The 15111-nt window shown below is 65.5% G+C and overlaps 1 protein-coding gene across 2 annotated transcripts; it reads left to right on the top strand.

The window, feature by feature from the left end:
- The first annotated feature begins 8150 nt into the window (after window positions 1–8150).
- On the top strand, window positions 8151–14666 carry TBX1 (T-box transcription factor 1). 2 transcript variants are annotated; one of them, XM_065890104.1, is made up of 8 exons: window positions 8151–8184; window positions 9363–9723; window positions 11551–11652; window positions 12333–12504; window positions 12895–13050; window positions 13667–13734; window positions 13817–13917; window positions 14200–14666. In XM_065890104.1, the coding sequence occupies exons 1-8, from the start codon at window positions 8151–8153 to the stop codon at window positions 14664–14666; spliced, it is 1461 nt and encodes a 486-aa protein (XP_065746176.1). The 2 variants fall into 2 exon arrangements, with proteins under 2 accessions (XP_065746176.1, XP_065746175.1); XM_065890103.1 differs by lacking the exon at window positions 8151–8184 and having other exon boundaries at window positions 9302–9723.
- The last annotated feature ends 445 nt before the right edge of the window (window positions 14667–15111 follow it).

Here is a 15111-nt window from a genome sequence, read left to right as displayed (position 1 = left end):
GGCGGGGCTGTGCTCGAGGACATGGGAAACAGAGGCCCGTGTGGACACCTGGGCTGGGCGGGGAAGCCAGGCAGAGCGGACCCAACTGGACTTCCTGGGGGCACGGCCAGCATCCCCCCTCCCTGAATCCCTGCCAGGTCCCAAGGCCCCACAGGAGCACAGAGACAACAGCTGCCCTACCCACAGTCCTGGGGGACCAGCTGGGCTGGGGGGCGGCCCAAGGAGCCTGGGACAACTGTGCCATTGGCTGAGGAGCCACGTTCAGGAGCTGACGGGAGTTCGCTTAATCCACACTGTGGGGCTTCCGGCTCTCTCCCCATTTCTCAGACAGAAACATTGAGGCTTGGGGAGGACACAGAGCACTGCAGGGTGAGGCTTACGCCTAGCTCAGCTTGTGATGTCTGGGCCACACCATCCGCCCTGGCTCTGCCTGCTCTGAAGGGCCCATCTCCTCCAAAATGTCGTCCCCGCCTTCTTCCCAGCAGCTCCTCCCCTAGAAGGGGAGTCCAGACAGCAGCTGGGGAGGGACCTTGCTGCCTCCCCTGGTCTCCCCAGGCCTCGGCCTCCTATCTGCCCACAGGGTCCTGGACGTGGGCCTGCCGAGGGCAGTGGGCAGAAGCTCTGGACACCAGGTCGGTGGTTCTGGGCTAATGGGGTGACCCAGCGGCCCTGGGGGCTCCACCAGGGAGCAGAGGGGACGGAGAGGGGCTCGGGCACAGAGCCAACCCTCCACTGCCTCAGACCAACTTCTACCCGGAGCTTCTCCAAAGAGAAAGCTGGGCTGTCACAACGAAAACGTGGACAACTTGAATTTTTTTTAAAAATAGATATCTAAAGAGAGGCATCTTTTTTTTATTTATTTATTTTTGGCTGTGTTGGGTCTTCATTTCTGTGCAAGGGCTTTCTCTATTTGCGGCAAGTGGGGGCCACTCTTCATCGCGGTGCGCGGGTCTCTCACTGTCGCAGCCTCTCTTGTTGCGGAGCACAAGCTCCAGACGTGCAGGCTCAGTAGTTGTGGCTCACAGGCCTAGTTGCTCCGCGGCATGTGGGATCTTCCCAGACCAGGGCTCGAACCCGTGTCCCCTGCATTGGCAGGCGGATTCTCAACCACTGCGCCACCAGGGAAGCCTGACAACTTGAATTTAAATTGCTAACTGAATCAAGCATTTAATGGAAATTCCAAGTCTGATATATTCAGTTATTATAACTGCTGTATCTTGAAGAGGAGACACAATACATCCTTTGATTGTGGGGAGCTTGCCCTGGCGAGGCCCCGTTAAAAAAGGTGCAGGAGTCCCCAGCTTGGCGGTCATTGCTCATGCCTCTGGCCCTGCCCCCGTGTCTTCCCAGAGCTTCCTTGCTCATCTTACCCACCAAGCCCGACTCAGGGCTGGGGCCTGAGCATGGAGACTGACCCTCCCAGAAGGGTCTCCGCTGAGTGAACTGTTATGGCAGACTCTTCCTGTCCCCAACATCCAGGGCGTCGTCCTGGCCATTGGACCTTCCCCCAGGGGCATCATTTGAGGGTGTCACTTTCAGGAAATAATCCCACAAGAGCAGGCTGAAACATTTTGATCTTCATTGTGCAGTGCCTGAGGCTCCACATGGACCTTGTCCAAGCCAAGTAAGGCTGAGGACCACCTGAGTTACCGAGGTGAGAGTCCTCGACATTGATGACTTGTTCCAGGGGTCACTGTAGGGGGTGCACATGCACGCGCGTGCGTATGTGTTCTGCGCGTGCCTGGATGTGCACTCAGCCCGTGTGTATGTGTTCTGCGCGTGCCTGGATGTGCACTCTGCCCGTGTGTATGTGTTCTGCGCGTGCCTGGATGTGCACTCTGCCCGTGTGTATGTGTTCTGCGCGTGCCTGGATGTGCACTCTGCCCGTGTGTATGTGTTCTGCACGTGCCTGGATGTGCACTCAGCCCGTGTGTATGTGTTCTGCGCGTGCCTGGATGTGCACTCAGCCCGTGTGTATGTGTTCTGCGCGTGCCTGGATGTGCACTCTGCCCGTGTGTATGTGTTCTGCGCGTGCCTGGATGTGCACTCTGCCCGTGTGTATGTGTTCTGCGCGTGCCTGGATGTGCACTCTGCCCGTGTGTATGTGTTCTGCACGTGCCTGGATGTGCACTCAGCCCGTGTGTATGTGTTCTGCGCGTGCCTGGATGTGCACTCTGCCCGTGTGTATGTGTTCTGCGTGTGCCTGGATGTGCACTCAGCCCGTGTGTATGTGTTCTGTGTGTGCCTGGATGTGCACTCTGCCCGTGTAGTGTGTGCGTGTGCACGTGTGTATGGTGTGCTACACAAGAGTGTGCGCACACGCGTCTGTGGGTACGTTCACGTATGTGTGTGGTGTGTGATGCATGTACACTCGTGTCCTTGCTCACAGTTGTGTGTGTACCCAGTCAGTGTCCCCTGACAGCCAGAGGAACCTGAGAAGAGTGTCTGCAGGTGTCCAGCTTCTGGCCTCTCACCCTCAGCCAACACACCCAGGGGCTTTGAGGGCCTATCCCTTTCCCTGGAGAGTGTGGCTCCCCCTGTCCTGACCACAGAGCGGAAGCTGTGGGCGGCCTAAATCTAGGTCACCTGGGTCTCTGAGCCCCACCTCTGCCTGACAGCACCTGGGGTGGAGGGGCCAGTGTGGCCAGTAGATGGACAGACAGATGGACAGCCGGCTCCCCATGTGGCTGGGTCCTCCCACCAAGTGGGCAGCTAAATCAACAGGCTGAGAAATTGGAGAGGGGCCCAGGGCCAGGCTGTGTGTTGGGCCGTCTGTTTGTTTGTACTAGAGCTGTGGGAACTTCCAGCCTGCAGGGGGCCCTGGTGCCCTGCGGGGGGCAGGGGGTGCTATCACCCAGGCCCGACCGACAGCCCCATCCGGTCCGGCCATCCCCTCGCTGTCTCCGCCCATCTGTCCTCCTGGGCACTGGGCCCAGAAGACAGCACCCTCAGTGAGGGGAGTACAGCCAGGCCCAGGGCGGATGGGCGGCTGCACCCAGCTGTGCATGGCTGTGCTGACCCTGGCCCATCCCTCCTGGCTCTGAGGGGCTGGTGTCACAGAAGTGTGTGCCTCTGTGCTGCTTTCTCTGTCACCCCTCAGGTGACACCCTCCAGCGTCCGTGTCCGCCCCCTCAGTTGCCCTTTGTTCAATCTGCAGTCATTGGCCCCCCGGGGTCCAGGCCCTTGGATCAGGAGGCAGGTGGCACTGGGGACTTGGAAGAGTCCCAGATGATGCCACAGAAGGGGCGAGGGCACCAGCGCCTTCCCTGGGCATGACTCAGCTCACCCACCCAGAGTCCTCTCCAAGCCACCAAAGAGCACATGCCAGGCTGTTTCTGGTCCCCAGCCTTTGCCAAGAACTCCATGGGTTCTGCCTGGCACCTCCTCACAGTCCTCAGTCCCCCACACATGAACCCTACATGCACCTGGGGCTCAGGGCCCAGCACAGGGTCCCCCACCAGAGTTTGGGGTAAGAGCCCACCACCAAGGAAGAAGCCTGGGTGGGCTCGCAGGGACTTGTGCTTCAGTTGGGGGCACCCCGAGGGAAGGGCCTGGGAGCAGTTAGGGGGCCAACAGAGCCACTGCTAGTCCAGGTGCATGGAGCCCCCAGGCTGGGGAGAGGGAGTCGCCTCCTTCAACCTGCAGGCGGTGTCACAAGAGACCAGGCCAGCGGGGTAGGGGCAGGGAAACCACCCCTGCCCGGGATGGATGCAGCCTCACTACCAGCTCTCACAGGCCCTGGTCCCAGCCCAGCACCGCCCCCCCAGCCCCCGCACCGCCTAAGGGTCTGCAAACCCACGGTAGATCGCGCAGACCGCGCTGGAGCCAGTGGGGCCACGAGCTTGGCGCGCAAGAGCCACCGGCGCGGACAGCGCCCGTTCCTCCCCGCCTCATGGGTGGAGCCCATGAGTCCTCTTCGGCTCCCCAGCCAGGGGCCAGGAGAGGGAGGCCACCCCACAACGGCCCCACCCGCCCACCTCGGGGGCTCAGGGTCGCTGCCCATTCACGCCCAAGCGGGCCACCCAGAAAGCCCCATTTGTCGGCATTGCGGGCCAAGCGCTTTTGTTGGATGGAGGCGGATGAGACGCACCCAGGGGCCGAGGTCCTGCGCGAGGCGCCCACTATGGGCGGGGAGCAGAGAGGAGGAATGGAGCTGCGAAGGGAGAATGGAGCTGCCCTGCGCACCCGCCTCTCCCGGCTCCACCGAAGTTCACCCCTCCCCCCTCCCACCAAGGCCTGGCCCCCGGAGGCCCAGCCACCCGGGCCGCGGGGCCGGGGAGGAGCGGCTGCTGGCGGCAGAAAGGCAGGGCGCAGGCCGCTCCCGGTGCGGGGCCTGCCTGCGAGAGCACCGAGGCCCGTCTAGGCAGGCCCTGGAGGCAGTTCCCGGTGAATCAATCCTGAAACGAATGAACCGGGTCAAGAAAAGTCCAGCCCCTCTCTTTCTTAACCCCGGGTGGGGGAGATGGCTCTGCCCCGCTCGGTGCTCTAGTTCCTGGGGGACAGGGTCCCCAGTGCTCCGCGCACTCACATCCTCCAGCCGACCGCTCAGATCCATCTGTGTGCGCCTGTGCCCCAGATAGCGGGAGACCCAGGCTGGGGGAGCGGGTGGTGCCCCACTTTGTCTCGCGGAGCACCTGAGCACAACAGTCGGTGGGCTTGGCGCCCACTAGAGATGCACAAGGGCGCGAAGGTCCTTCCAAGGGTGGGAACAGAGAGGCCCAGAGTGAATTCTGAGTGCTCGGCATGGCGCTGTCGAAGTGCCTTTATGGTGGCGGGAAAGTGAGGAGTGGTATCCCCCCCAAAGCTGTGAGGGCTCCAGTCTTGAGGGCTGCCCTGAGGAAGCCACGTGCGCTCCGGGGAGGCGGAGCTGGGTGCAGCAGTGCAGTCAGACTCTCCAGGGGCCTCTTTCTGCGCGCTGGGGAGAAAACCTCTGAAACAGCACTTGCTTCGGGCAAAACTCTGAAGATGCTGGGGCGGGGGATGAGTAAGCCTCCAAACGCAAGGTGCCAGGGGAAGCGCTGGGATACATCCCAGTGCCCTCGTGGGACCCAGCGCAGGGCCCGCAGAGAGAAGCAAAGGCTGTAGCCCGTTCTGCACCCAGGATTGGCGGCTGCCTCGGCTCCATCCCGCCCCTGACGCCTCCTGTCCTCAGCTAGACTTCTGGTCCCCGTACCTCGCGGAGGCCGGTCAAAGCAGAGCCTCGGTTTTAGGGCCTGTAAAATGGTCTCATCCTAGTTCCCCCTTCGCTGCCAAGTGGCGCAGCGAAATGCGGGTCTTGTCTTCAGCCCACGTCCCAGGTGGAGGGGCACACCGCGCCCTAAGGAGGCAGAGCCCGAGCAGCGCACGACCCCCGGCAGCGCCAAGCCCTTCCAGCCCGGTCGGGCCGGCGCCCAGCCGGGCCTCCTACCTCGCGCTCCCGGAGGTGCGGCCGGCAGGGGGAGCGAGGCAGAAGGGAACCGCAGCCGCTCCAGGTGAGGGATGAGGACTTCCCGCAGGCGGCGGTGCGCACGGACACGGTGTGCAGGGCGTCGCGGGACCAGAGGGCGCGAGCTCTGTCTGGGCGGTGGGGGCACTGTGGGTGGGGCGGTGGCAGGCGGTGAGGAAAGCGGCGGATCGCCCCGGGAGGGACGGAGGAGGGTCCGAGGAGCTCACCCCGGAGGCGCGGGAGGCGGTGACCCCACAGTGTTCAGGCCTTTTTGGGCCCCTGCAGTTGGATTCCAGCAGGGACCGGGCGTTGACAGAGGGGTTCGGGGTCTGCAATTGCTCGGGTGAGTAGCTGCAGCCGGGGAAGCAGGGTTGCCAGTCCCAGGCGGAGCAGTACGGGGCGGCCCTGACCTCCTCCAGCGCTCTCTCGACCAGAGTTGGCCCATTGGCCCATGCCACAGCGTCCTTTCTGCTCCCACGCTTTTCCCCACCTAGCGTGGCCTCCCAGATCCCAGCTCAGGCATGAAGGGGTTAATGAGGGGCTGGGAGGACCCCATCTCCTGTCTACCACCTCAGACTCCGAGGGCCAGGGACCTCAGGACAGGGTCCCAGGAGGCTGACCCTGCGACTCCAGAAGAAGTTTTTCACTTTCATTTCTCCTTTCTCAACATTGGTGTCTGCCTCAGACTGGGCACCTGCCCACTGTCTTCAGGTGTTCGCCCAGGTATACAAGGAAGGCTCCCCAGGTGCACAGGACACAACCACGGGCACCCCCACATGCCAGGACAGCACACATCCCAGATGGCATACAACCCCACGCACCCACCTGCAGGTTGGATGCAGACCACCAGCAAGAGGTACCCACGGTGACCGCTCTGCACGCCTCTCTAGGTGCAGACCCTCAGCACGGGCTCCCCTCCTGCAGCACCACCACGACCTGCCCCCACCAACTCCCCTGCCAGCCGGGCTCTCCCTCCACCAGGAGCATCTCCAGCTGGGGTCCTGGAGGCCTGGCGCATCACACCACTCCCTGGACCTGCTCTTGGGCCCCACAGATCACTGTCACTGTCACAGCCCCACATGGCCACTCTGGGTGGGGGGCACACCCTGGCAACAGTTTCCCTTTTCTGGCATGGTCCACAAAGCCGCAGCCCCAGCCTAGGGGGTGGGGCGGGGCTCACTGTACTTGAGGTCACACACACCCACCCCAGTCACACAGCAGGGCCCACATGCTCACCGACTTCACTCCAGCCATGTATCTTTCCTGGACCTCAGGCCCGGGAGCCAGGCGTTTCCCACTGGAGCCCACTCCCAGGTCCCCAGTTTCTGGGCCTTCCTGCCTCAGAGCCAACATCCCCTCTAGCCTGGGATCTGAGACCCTGGGACTGTAAGAACCCTGAGAGAGGCTGCTGCTTCCCACCCCCATCCAGGCAAGCGCAGGCAAAGCAACAGAGGCCTTGGAAATGGAGGCCTGACTGCCAGAGCCTCAGTGCAGGGCCAGAGAGGATCCTGGCAGCAGGGAGGCCTGGCGCCCTGCTGGGGAGACTCTGGACTGGAAGGCCATGGATGCCCTGAACTGGGCAGAGAGGCCTCAGAGGCAGTAGGTGCGCGGAAGCACAGGCCAAGTCAGGTCTTAGCGTCTGGGATGCCTGGGCCTGAAGGCCCAACTGGGCAGCAGGGCCTTCCCAGGCGGGCAGGCTGGCTGTGGGGTGGGTGGTGAGCGAGGGGCAGCATACGACCCGGCCGGCGGCCTGAATTCCTCCGACGTGTCCTCGGCTCCCTCGGCCAGTCCAGGCCCCGCCCCCGGCCCTCCCTGCACCCGGCCGGTGCGCGGGGAGGTCGGAGGAGCGGGCACTGCCCACCCTCCGGATGTATAAGCGTCCTGGCCAGAGGCGGGTGGTGCGCGCGGGTGCGCGTGACGCTCGGGCTCCCGGGCTGCTTGGCCTGGGCGGCGTCCCTCTGCTCAGGGTCCCCAGCCACGACAGTGAGCCGACCGAAGAGGGCTGGGGGCCGCTTGCTGGGCTGGGTCCTGTCCCTGAGCACCGAGGAAAGGACGACGCCGTGGCCCTGGGGCTGTCCGCCTGTGGCCAGTGCTGGAGCCCGGACTGCCCTCTCCTCACCCAGGTGCAGGGGCAGCCGGGGAAGAGGAGGCGGGAGGACAGGGGCAGGGCCGGTGCCCCACTGCTTCGGGCTGGGGCTGGGCGCTCCCAGCGTCCCCACCTCCCCTCGGGGGCTGGGGAAGCTGATGGCTTCGCTGTACAGAGGGAACCCAGGCCTCGGGGAGCAGCGGGATGTCCAAGGGGTGCTGGTCATGGAGGCCCCTGGGAGCAGAGGCAAGGGGCCTGGACCTTGAAAAGCAGGAGGGCCCACACCCCCAGGGCTCTCAACCCATCAGGGCCCCTCGGCTGCCACCGGCCCGGAGTGGGGGGCCGTGACACCATAATCCCCTGGGCCCAGGGCCGGCGGCTGTGAGTGGCACCGCAGGCCCCCGCCCCCGGGGCCCGAGGGCTGGGCCGGCCTCGGTGGGGCCGGGTGCACGCAGTCGGAGGCGGCGCCGGTCAGGCCGCCGGGCGCCTATGGACGCACGGAGCCCGCTGTCTCCCCGGGCCAGCGCGTTCAGCATTGCCTCTCTGGTTGCAGCAGAGGCCGCAGAGCACACCGCTCGCCTGGGACCCGGGTTCTCCGACCCGGCGAAGCTTCGCAGGCTGCTGGGATCCCCGGCCGGGATGCACTTCAGCACCGTCACCAGGGACATGGAAGGTGAGCCTCCTGCTACGTCTACACGGACCCGCCCGCCAGATCCCCTGCCCCTGCTGCCGTGGGGCCCAAGCAAAGAGGGTTGGCAGGATCCGGGCAAAGAGCGGGTGGAGGGAGCTCTGGCGGGGTGAGTTCCAGGCTTCTAGCTTGGACTCTAGGGTGGAGAGAAAGGGGGGCATCCTGCCCAAATTCTGTGCCCCCGTCCAGCCTGGGGACCCTCCAGCCCGGGGACCCCGCTACAGAGACCCGCACGCAGCTAGACACAGGAGCAGAAGAGGGCGAGGGGAGGCTGGGAGGACAGGAAAGAAGGACCAGAGAAAGGCGGTGGCAGAGGGGCCGTGAGCTCAGAGAGGCGGGAGGAAAGGAGAGGAGCGTGAGATTGTCAGGGGACACGGAAAAGGCGGGGGGCAGCGGGAGAAAAAGAAATTGAGAAAAGGAGAGAAAACAGAAAACCCAAAAGAAGAAAGATGAAAAGGAAATGAAGAGGGCAAGAACGAAAGAGAAGAAAGTGGAGGAAATTTTACGAAAGAAAGTTGAGTCATAAAAAAAGAAAAAGAGAAAGAGTTCAGTTTTTATTCAAAAAAAAAAAGAGTTAAAAGCCATGAATAACAGAGAGACGCACGCAGAAAGGAGGGGGACAGGCAGACTGAAAAGAAAGACAAAGCGCTGAGGGGCTAGCAGGAAAAAGAGGAAGAGGCAGAAAATAAAGCAGAAATAAGGAGACTCGAGAGAGATAGTGGAAGGAGGAAAGAGGATGCGGAGGGGAGACTTGAACGAGGAAGACAAAGGTAAGGAAATAACAAATTGCAAAGAGCCCGGAGAGAGAAGTGCAACGCGGGAGGGCGGCAGAGCTAGGGGCGGCCGGCGGGCGCTCGCTCGGGGGAGCCGGTCCGGGCGGTCGGGGGGCCGGGAGGAGGCGGGGGCGGGGAGGGGGCTGGGGGAGGCCATTGTCTCGGCGGGGGCGGGGGCGCGGCGCGGGGCGGGGCGGGGCGGGGCGGCTCCGCGGGCGGCGGCGTGGGGCGGCGCGGCGCGGCCCGGGGCGCAGCGCAGCGCGCGCCCGCCACTCGGCCCGGGGCGCGGGGCAGCGCTCACCTCGGCGGGGCGGTGTGGCCCGCGGGTCATGATCTCCGCGGTGTCCAGCCCGTGGCTCACGCAGCTCTCGCACTTTTGCGACGTTGCAGCCTTCACGGCCAGCAGCCTGAGCGGCCTGGGGGCGGCGGGGGGCTTCCCGGGCGCTGCGTCGCCGGGCGCCGACCCGTACGGCCCGCGCGAGCCCCCGCCGCCGCGCTACGAGCCGTGCGCCGCCGCCGCCCCCGGCGCCCCGGGCCCGCCGCACGCCTACCCGTTCGCGCCGGCCGCCGGGGCCGCCACCAGCGCCGCTGCCGAGCCTGAGGGCCCCGGGGCCAGCTGCGCGGCCGCCGCCAAGGCGCCGGTGAAGAAGAACGCGAAGGTGGCCAGCGTGAGCGTGCAGCTGGAGATGAAGGCACTGTGGGACGAGTTCAACCAGCTGGGCACCGAGATGATCGTCACCAAGGCCGGCAGGTCAGGGCGCCCCTCCCTAGCCGCGCGCCTCGGTCCGACGCACGCGAGCGGGGCCGGCAAGCGGGGTGGGGGCGCGGCCGGCTCCTTCGCTCCCGGGTCCCGGCTCCGGCGACAGCCGCCTGGCGCGCGGGCGGAGGGGCCGGCGGAGGAGCGCGGCCGCCCGGGTGCACCCTCAGCCCCAGGACGCCGGCGCCTGAAGCAGGGGCCGGCTCAGCTCGCCGGGCCCTCCCAGGGGCCTCACCAACTGGCAGATCCCAGTGGATCCCAACTTTTCAGAGGAAACTGCCTTCTTTGGTTCCCTAGTTCAGTCCATCCGGGCTAAATAGAGGCGCTGCCCGGCCATGGGGCAATGGTCTGGAACGTTGTAGGAGAGAGTTAAGACCCTTCAAAACTGTGCTGTTTCAGGGGAGATTGCTATCCAGTCTTCTCAGGCCTACGTCTCGGGCGATGGTGGGGCCTGGCTCTGCTGCTGGGGCCGCCGCCTTCAATTGGCCTGTGTTTGTTTTAAGGGCCCAGAGAGAAGGGGAACAAGTTTTGCGATGCAACCAATTTGACCGGCAGACAAAGGCGGGTGCCGGTCTGTGTCTAGTGTACACAGGAGACACCAGCTCTGGGTCCACACAGCCAACGGGAGCTCAGGGCCTGTTTGCAGAGCCTGCTCGTGGTTTCTCTTTCCATGCCGCGGCGTCCGCCCTGGGAGCCTGGGGCCTGTGCCCAGCTCCAGATCAGGGGGTCTTCTCCAGGCTCTCCTGCTGGCCTGGGCACTTGGCCTCCCCCCGCCACCCCATGAGGACTGTGCCCCAGCCTCCGGCCCAGTCCAGCCCAGCAAGGGCCTCGGCGGGGCCAGGCTCGCCCCAGAAGCCAGCATTCTGCAGACCTCTGCGGCCTGCAGAGGCGAGGGCAGGCGTGGCAGGCTTGTCCAGGAGGGCTGGCATCTGTTTTCTGCCCACCGCCCGCAAGGAGTTGCCTGTGAGGGGAAGCTGCAGGACCAGCAGGTGGGGGCCTCATGCTGTCCTCCAGGGCCCAGCGGCCCACACTCAGGGCAAGGCCGGCCCATGGCCAGTGGCCAGGGTAGGAGCCGCAGAATGTCCTTTCCAGAGCCTGGGTCAGTCACCGAGTCGGAGCCCGGGGAGGGGAGAGTTAGGGGACCCCAAGGACACAAGCGAAGTCAGCCCTGAGTAGCTGCGTCTTGGGAACTTGCGTGTGTCCCCGAGGAAGGTGGGGAGACTCCAGCACTGGGTGGGAGGCAGGGCCTCAGAGTCGGGACTGTGGACTCCAAGGCTCGGCCTTACTGGAGGGACTGGGGAGCAGCCACAGATCCAGCCGAAAGGGCGACTGGGACTCCTCAGAATCACACGGGCTGCCTCGCTTTCACTTTGTTTGAGCCGGGAGCTTAGGGCGGTTGATTAGATCGAGCAGGGGAGGCCTGCCCGAGGGCCGAGGATCCCGGGGTCCGGTGCTACTGCCGGCTGAGGCTAGCTCGGGATGGGACGGCTGGATCGGCAGTTGCTAGGCTGGGTCTACACGGGCAGAGTTGGCAAAAGAAGCCAAAGGCCTGTGTTCAAGAGTGGAGGCTTGGCTCGAGCACTGAGTTCGCCATTGTTGTGTTTCTAAAAAGGGGCAGGGGGCTGTCCTGCCGTCCACTCGCCCTCGGCTGGGCAGGGGCTTGGTCGGGTTAGTCAAGCAGATGAGTGAGGGGAGATGTGATGAGGAGCCTCCCCACCCAGCACAGCAGTCGGCCAGGCGGGGAGGCCATGTCCTGGGCTGGTGGAGGTGGGTCGCCCTGCCCTCCCCCGCCTGAGGTGACTGAGGTCCCACCGCCCCCAGGCGCATGTTCCCCACCTTCCAAGTGAAGCTCTTTGGCATGGACCCCATGGCCGACTACATGCTTCTCATGGACTTTGTGCCCGTGGACGACAAGCGCTATCGGTGAGCGCCCAGCCGGGCCTGGAGGCCGGTGGGTCCCTGCCTGGCCAGGCTGGTGAGGGTGGGTGGCCCAGGACAGTAGTGACTGGTGCCCCTCCCCACTCCTGCCAGACCCCAGACCCACACCCCCCACCCCCAGCAGTTCTGGGGAGTGGCCCTCAGGGGGTCATGCAGGCTGGGCCCCCACCGTCTGGCCCCTCGCACACAGCCCCTGCCTTTTCCGTGTCCCCCTCTCCCGAGAGGTGAGCGCCGGCACCCCGTCCCTTCCCCCACCCCCCGGGAACGCTGGGCCCCAGAGCTGGCAGGAAAGGTGGGGTGGCCAGGAGAGATTATGCAGGGCGGGCCTGGCCGCCCGGACAATTAACAGCAATTAATAAAGAGAACCTGGTCCGCCCTGCGCCCTAGGCCGCCGGCGTGGCCCAATCTGGCCTCCCGCCGCGCCGGCGACACAGGAGGCCCAGAGCAGCGACCCGCGTGCGGCGAAATGTGGCGCCAGGGCCCGGCTTCCTCCCTCTGGTCGCTTCCTGCCGCTTGTGTATCAGGACGGGGAGTTTTCTCTTTCCTCACATTGCCCCTGGAAAAGCTCCCCGTTCACCTGTGGGAACCTCATCAGAGGCACCTTCGGGGTTCCCTCGGCAAGGCCCTCACCCCAGCATGCTGTGGCCCCTGCCCCGGCGTCCCAGGTACGCCTTCCACAGCTCATCCTGGCTGGTGGCCGGGAAGGCAGACCCCGCCACGCCCGGCCGCGTACACTACCACCCCGACTCACCGGCCAAGGGGGCACAGTGGATGAAGCAAATCGTCTCCTTCGACAAGCTGAAGCTGACTAACAACCTGCTGGACGACAATGGCCATGTGAGCGACCCCCCCAGGCTACCGCCCTGTCCCCCATTAGGCCCTCGGGAGTCCCTGCTGACTGGAGCCAGAGGCAGAGCTTGGGCAGCTTGGGTGTGGATGAGGGACAGGCCGAGGAGAGCTAGCCCTCCGGTCAGGGGCTCAGGGACTGGTGGGTCACACTGCTTCCCTCTCCCCACTCCTTGTGTTTTGCTGGAGGCTTTTTAACTGGAAAGGATGGGGCCGTGCGGGGTGGGGGGTGAGGGCAGCAGCCTTTGGAATCCAGGCGGTGATGCCCCACGGCCCAGCCTCCTTTTGGGAGCTCAGGGTTCTGCCGAGTTGTCTGGAAGCTCACTGCCGGTCCGGACCTTGGCTGGTTTCCTAGCTCGGCCCTAACCACCTTTCTTCCAGATTATTCTCAACTCCATGCACAGATACCAGCCACGCTTCCACGTGGTCTATGTGGACCCGCGCAAAGACAGCGAGAAATACGCCGAGGAGAACTTCAAAACCTTTGTGTTTGAGGAGACACGCTTCACTGCGGTCACTGCCTACCAGAACCACCGGGTGAGGCCCTGGGTGGCCCGGTCAACACTTCTGGGCAGGGGTGCAATTTTCAGTTGCTGCCTGGGGGACAGAAGGTTCCATTCCTGGAAACCCCACTCGATGGAGACCCACCCTCAGAGCCTCAGGCTGCCCCCTCCCCTCTGCTGCAGGCGGACCAGCCTCCTATCAGGTTGACCTCTCAAGGGGGAACTGTCACTGTGGCCTGAAAGTTTGTTTTCCAAACCATTCCGGAAACTCCCCATCAGGGGCCTGATGCGCGGTTTACCCAGATTCCTAGGGTGCCCCTCCACTCTGGACCACAGCGGGGTGGGGGGTGGAAGTGACTACATTCCCATCCCAGCCGGGGGAGCAGGGTCTCTATCCTAATCACTTGGGACGGAAAAGACAGGTTCCTTAGCGAGAAAGGGGTCTCCCCAGTACCCCTGCCCCAGGAGAGAGGCACAACCCCTGCGGGGGAGGGAGCAGTTGTGAGCCAGGCATTTCTGGTCAGCGGAGAGTAGAGCGGCCCTTCCTGAGTGGGGGAGGGCTCTCCTAACGCTCCCCTCCGCTCCACCGAGGTCCGGTGGCCCCAAGAACAGGGGCTGGAGCCGGGTGTTCAGTGCCCGCTTCCCTGCAGATTACCCAGCTCAAGATCGCCAGTAACCCTTTCGCCAAAGGTTTCCGAGACTGCGACCCCGAGGACTGGTGAGTGTCCCCCGAGGAGACGGCGAGCGCGCGGGCCCCTGGCCGGGCGCCCCCTGACACGCCGCCCACCTCCCTCCCGCAGGCCCCGAAACCATCGGCCCGGCGCACTGCCGCTCATGAGCGCCTTTGCGCGCTCGCGGAACCCCGTGGCCTCCCCCACACAGCCCAACGGCGCGGAGAAAGGTAGGGCCGGGGTCGTGGGATCTGGGCAGACGGCAGCGCCCGGCCTCGCCCGCGCCGCAGGGGCGCTCGCGGCCTTCGCGCGCCGGTTGCACAACGGCCGCGGCGGCGGGCAAGCGCGCACTCGCCCGCCCGGCCCGACGGCTGCGCCTGCCCGCCCCGCCCGCCGTCCCAGTGGAGGGCGCGGGCCCCCGGGGAGGGCCCGGGGCTGGGCAGGGGCGCGGAGCGGGGGCAGGCGCGTTCTCGCGGGCCTCTCCGCGACTCAGCCCTCGGCCCTCCCCGCAGACGCGGCCGAGGCCCGGCGAGAATTCGAGCGCGATGCGGGCGGCCCGGCCGTGCTCGGGGACCCGGCGCACCCGCCGCAGCTGCTGGCGCGGGTGCTGAGCCCCGCGCTGCCCGGGTCCGGCGTCCCGCTGCCCGGCGCGCCCGGAGGCCGGCCCAGCCCCCCGCACCCCGAGCTGCGCCTGGAGGCGCCCGGCGCGTCGGAGCCACTGCACCACCACCCCTACAAGTACCCGGCCACTGCCTACGACCACTACCTCGGGGCCAAGAGCCGGCCAGCGCCCTACCCGCTGCCGGGCCTGCGCGGCCACGGGTTCCACGCGCACGCGCACCCGCACGCGCACCCGCATCACCACCCCGCCGTGAGCCCCGCAGCCGCCGCCGCCGCCGCCGCTGCGGCGGCTGCCGCCAGCATGTACTCATCGGCCGGGGCCGCGCCGCCCGGCTCTTACGACTACTGCCCCAGATAATGTGGGCGTCCGCCTGGGAGTCCGGTCCACCCAGCCCGGGGCCACCGCAGGCCCCCTTCCCGGGCCTCCAAGCCGTGGGGCCTCCATCCGCCAGCCCCAGAGCTGTCCAAGGACCTGGTTCCCTGGCCCCAGGGCCACCGCGGGTCCCTCCTCGGCCCCGAGGGCCCCGGGTTCGCACAGCCAGTGCCAAAGTGCGCGGTTCGCGCCGGAAGGAAGTGATATTTATTGTTCTCCGCGAGACCGCGACGTCCCCCGGCCCGGCTGGCAGTTGCAGTGTAGACGACCCGAGAACCCGTCTGCAGGCGGTGTAGATACTTGTAGATATTTGTAGATAACTGTAGATACCGCGCCGGCGCCGCCTTGATAAACGGTTTCGCCTCTTTTGGAAGCTGCCTGAGTGTCCATTTCTTTGCGACCAGTCACATCGCGCGGGGTGTCTCGGGAA

Source organism: Phocoena phocoena, chromosome 13 (assembly GCF_963924675.1).
Source record: "Phocoena phocoena chromosome 13, mPhoPho1.1, whole genome shotgun sequence".
Taxonomy (NCBI): Eukaryota; Metazoa; Chordata; class Mammalia; order Artiodactyla; family Phocoenidae; genus Phocoena; species Phocoena phocoena.
This window is presented reverse-complemented; position numbering and strand designations above follow the sequence as displayed.

What these genes read in the sequence shown, in the direction of transcription:
- TBX1 (XM_065890103.1), top strand. Translation starts at nt 9,302, where the DNA reads ATGATCTCCGCGGTGTCCAGCCCGTGGCTCACGCAGCTCTCGCACTTT. An exon ending in ATCGTCACCAAGGCCGGCAG is followed by an intron (nt 9,724 to 11,550) that starts GTCAGGGCGCCC and finishes CACCGCCCCCAG; the next exon opens with GCGCATGTTCCCCACCTTCC. An exon ending in GCCCAACGGCGCGGAGAAAG is followed by an intron (nt 13,918 to 14,199) that starts GTAGGGCCGGGG and finishes CCCTCCCCGCAG; the next exon opens with ACGCGGCCGAGGCCCGGCGA.